Source organism: Myotis brandtii, unplaced genomic scaffold, assembly GCF_000412655.1.
Source record: "Myotis brandtii unplaced genomic scaffold, ASM41265v1 scaffold4147, whole genome shotgun sequence".
Taxonomy (NCBI): domain Eukaryota; kingdom Metazoa; phylum Chordata; class Mammalia; order Chiroptera; family Vespertilionidae; genus Myotis; species Myotis brandtii.
Genome location: NW_005365938.1, coordinates 11014 through 15749, shown reverse-complemented (window position 1 = coordinate 15749; position 4736 = coordinate 11014). Strand labels below are relative to the sequence as shown.

The window sequence follows — 4736 nt, the reverse complement described above, 5'->3', positions numbered from 1 at the left end:
GGCCATTCTTTGACCTAATTCCAATGTGCTCATGACCCAGGTTGTCCCCTGTCCCTGACTTACAAGGTGAGTGAGGTCATCAAGGGAAGTGATGCCTGAAGAGGGCCTTCAGAATGACCAGGGCAGCCTGACCTCAGTCCCTCTACTTATAGGAAAGGCTGCCCCACATGCAAATTTCTCTTCAAGCTCCAGTGTACATACTCTCCAGGGCTCTTCAGGCTCACAGCTCACACAGGGCTGAGTCTCTGGGAAGGCAGAGCTGTGGTCTAGAAGAAGATGAGGCTGCTGGGTCTTCTCCTGTGTCTGCTGACACCCCCCCGAGGTGAGGGTCTCAGGGGTCAGACAGGGGTCATGGGATGGCTGTGACTGCAGGTGACTGACAGGACTGATGCTCCTTGTCCTCAGGTGTCCTGTCCCAGGTGCAGCTGCAGGAGTCAGGCCCAGGACTGGTGAAGCCCTCGCAGACGCTCTCCCTCACCTGCACTGTCTCTGGTTACTCCATCAGCAGTGGTTACTGCTGGGACTGGATACGCCAGCCCCCAGGAAAGGGGCTGGAGTGGATTGCAGAAATATGTAGTAGTGGGAGCACTTACTACAGCCCCTCCCTCAAGAGCCGAACCTCCATCTCCAGAGACCCATCCAAGGACCAGTTCTCCCTGCAGCTGACCTCCGTGACAACCGAGGACACGGCCGTGTATTACTGTGCAAGACACAGTGAGGGGATGTCAGTGTGAGCCCAGACACAAACCTCCCTGAGGGAGACAACAGGGCTGGGCTTCAGGGAGCATCCATGACCAACAGGGGGCAAGCAGGACCAGCACAGGACCCTGACAAGGAGCAGGTGTAGAGTTGAGCAAAGATACCATTTCCTGCTCCGTCTTAAATTAATTTTGCCCCAAGACTCAGCGACAGAGCTCACAGAAAGCCCATTCCTATGTCTTGTTTTAGGGGTTGTATTTTTGAACAAAAGGTGGCTCTCTCGTAAGTCTGACAAAACTCAGTGACTGACAGGACCCTCACAAGAGGCTCTGATCACACATCCTCCCTGGGCAGTCCTGGGGGTGGGCACGCCCCAGGCCTATGACTTTTTTACTAAAAGGCTCATCTTTGCCTTAAGCTCCGTCCATTGTTCCTGTGCATCTGGGTTAATACACCTTTGACATCAGGATGACCACCCTCAGTAGAGCACATCCTGGGCATCTGTGTGTCCACTTTGGAGACTTACCTATGAGGCCCTTTGCCTATTTTTCCATTGTGTTGTTGTCTTCCTTTTGTTAAGTTGTATGAGTTCCCTATATGACAGAGGAATCTTTAGGGGTGAAAATGACAAGTTTAGGAACTTATAGGAATAGAATTTAATATGAGTTCCCTATATGACAGAGGAATCTTTAGGGGTGAAAATGACAAGTTTAGGAACTTATAGGAATTTTAGAATTTAAGGGGACCATGGAAGAAGCACAGGACTGCAGAGCAGGAGAAGGTACGTTTCCATAGGATGAGGGAGCTGGGAACAGCAAGGTCTATATTTACAAAATAAAGGGAAGGAAGCCCCTCATCCAGAAGGAGAAGAAAGCCCAAAGGGAATAGGAAAACAATGGGGAAGAAGGGGGAGGAACCTCACATGTCCCATGCGAGGTTTGACCTTTCAGCTCAGGAGTTACCATAGTAAGCAGTCTAAGGGAATAGTGACCAATCAGAGGATATCAAGGCACAAAGATCTGCAGCCTTTATAAAAGGGACTCAATGAGACTCTTTCCCCCTCCCCACGTGGGAGTCAGTTCTTGTTCTTTAATAAATTTCCACCTTTGCTATAACCTCTTCCGTCCCTGGATTCATTATTCGACTCCAAGGAACAAAGAACCCAGGAACCATCCTGCCCAGAGGAATACTGCGTGTTCCAGTCCAAAAATCCCACTTCATATACATTTGGGAAATTAACCCATTATCGGATGTACCCATGCTATTGCAAATGGTAAGAGTTCTTTCTTTTTCATGGCTGCATAGTATCCCATGGTGTAGGTGTACCACAGTTATCCTGTTACTGAATTTACCAGGCAACTGAGAAATACGCAGGAGTACAAGAGATACAGGAAAAACCCATTCATTTTCAGATGTTCCACATGTACTAGTACAGTGACTCAGGGGAGACTGTTTCTCTCCAAATCCTGAGCAAACCAATATGGAGGAAGCGCTTCCTTTATACCCTTTGGTTTTTTTGTCCCCCAAATGTGGATGGGACTTCTGGACCTTTCTCGGGCTTTGTAAAAAGCCCCGTGAGTTGGAATGTGGGCTGTGAGACCACACCAAAAGGCCTGGTCTGGCGCCAATGCCGATAACCCCCTCAGGGGGTTGTGTATTGTTCATGGTTTATGGCTTCTCTAAAATGTGAGTATTTAAGTAAATCGGTCTTGCAAGACCAAATTGTGGAGAAAGGGGCAGTAGGTAAACCATAGGCTATCAAGAATGTACATTAGGTTACTGGCACAGACTCAGATTGCTAGCCCCCCCTCAAAATGTCTTATTTTCCCCCTCAATTCAATCGTTTGCTGATAGGCATGTAGGCTGTTTCCAAAGCTTAGCTGTTGTAAATTGCGCTGCTATGAATATAGGGGTGCATACATTCTTTCAGATGAGTGTTTTGGGATTCTTAGAATATATTCCTAGAAGTGACATCACAGGGTAAAATAGGAGTTCCATTTTTAATTTTTAAATAGAACTCCATATTGTTTTCCATAATGGCTGCACCAGTCTGCATTGCTAATGGGTCAAATAAACTGATGATCAAAAATAGACCCAGAGACATAGAAGCATGAACAGACTATGTGTTATATTGTAAATCAGAAGACATCTTAATCAATAAGCCAAATTTATTTGGAGTCTTTTTCATTTCACTAGCACTAGCAGGCCCAGAGGAAATATTGCTTCTCAAATTCTGGGGCCCAATATGGTGGAAGTCTTCCTTATTTAGACGTTTTTCAGCTCGTTGTCTCCCAAATTTGGAATGAGTCTTCTGGGCCTTCTGAGAAAAAGTCCTGTGTGGGGGACAGGGCCGTGAGACCATATCTCAAGGACTGGCCTGGCGCCAGCACTGACAACTTTGTCTGGGACATAGTTTATGGCTTTTCTGGAATGGGTGTAGTCTTATTTTTCCCTATTATTTAAGCAAGCAAACGTTTAGAGACGCCAGAATAACAGGGTTAAAATTGTAAACAGCAGTTTTTACCCAAGGTGGAGGTTACTATGCTTCATTCCCCACTGGTTTTATGTACATGAGTCAAATCATTGACTCTTGGTCAATGTCAAGGAAGGAGTTATATTGACCCCAGAGGACTATAATCTTAATTTTCTGCCAAATAAAGTTAGTAAGTCCATTCATAAGGGCTCGGATGAGGTCCAGGAGTAATCTTTAGAGAGTCAGAAGGGTCCTGGATTCTCTATTCTGCCTGGGCTGCCTTAAGCTGGGTGTGACGAAGCCACATCAAGATCCTGTCGACCTTGACTGCCATGGGAGTGGTCAGGATGATGGTGTGTGGTCCTTTCCAGGTAGGAGTCAGTCCTTGGGTGGCAAATTTCTTTATCTAAACAGTCACCAGGGCATAAGGGGTGGACCAGATCAAAAGTTGGTACAGGCAGAGCATCTGGGTCGTGCTCCTAGACTGCTTTCTGGATGGACTGTAAAGCCTGGAAGAACTGGAGTAAAGATTGGTTATGTATTTCAGCTTTTCTAGATTGGGTAAATAATACTTATCTCTTAGAAGCTCTGCGAGCTTAGTGTGGTTCCGTGTAAGCTGGTGATGTGGGTAGGTCAGGGTCTGGAAGAGTCACTAGAATCTGTAGAGGCCCCACTGGTTTTACGGCAGCCTCCTTGGGCCGCTTTGTCTGCAGCCTGACAAGTATAGTAGCAGCTGCTACTGCATGGAGGCAGGCAGGTTACCTAGAAGCAATGGGGTCAAGTCTTCTAGAAAAGTAGGCTACTGACCTTTTTAGGGGCTGAGACTTTGGGTTAGAACCCCTTTGCTATGCCCCTTGTCTCACATACATAGAGGTGGAAAGATTTAGATACATCTGGTAGCGCTAGTTGGCCCATCGTCCTTGCTCTGCTCATGTCTGTCTAACTGCCTAATATATTACCTCAAAGAACTTGGCTCTGAATTTTTTCAGGGAAAGGGGACACTGGGCTTCTTCTGTAGCTGCTTCGTGCTGAAGAGGGACGGAGTTTTCTCTCAGAGCCAAGAGATCCTTGCTGTCTGTCAGATGGATGATGAGGCCTGGGCACAGAAAGAGGTGGGCTTGTCACCTCGCGGAGACAAACTGTATTATAAAATTTAGTATTATTGAGTACTTAGAATAGCAAAAGTTATAACAAATGGTCTGGTGGGAGGGAAAGGAAACATTTTAGTTTTAATAACTTCTATTGAATTAGAATTTTTTCTCCTCAAAATTACTCCCATGTTTATCAAGAGCCAAATCAGGACCAATTTATTTATTGTATTTCATTTGGCCTGATTGTTTGCATAAACATAACAAGAATGATAACTGACTACCTTTGCCAGAATTTTATGATTGAATCTTAATGTGTCCCGCAGGGCAGGGAACACAAGCCATCCAGCTGCTGTCAGGCCTGCCTGCAGTATCTGCTGAGTTAGGTGAATTCCTCACCTGCAGTGGCTCTACCCGGGGCCATGCCCTAGGCTTTAAGGCCCATTTCAGTAGCCCTCCTACTCCTTGAGGCCCAG

General features: G+C 46.4%; 1 gene segment (V, D, J or C); it reads left to right on the top strand.

Annotated features, from left to right (window-relative positions):
* Positions 1–276: 276 nt before the first annotated feature.
* Positions 277–704, top strand: LOC106727363 (the record flags this gene model as incomplete). The annotated part of the segment is given in 2 exon segments: positions 277–322; positions 406–704. Coding segments are annotated over 2 exon segments (345 nt in total), but the record flags the coding sequence as incomplete, so codon positions are not given.
* Positions 705–4736: the final 4032 nt, after the last annotated feature.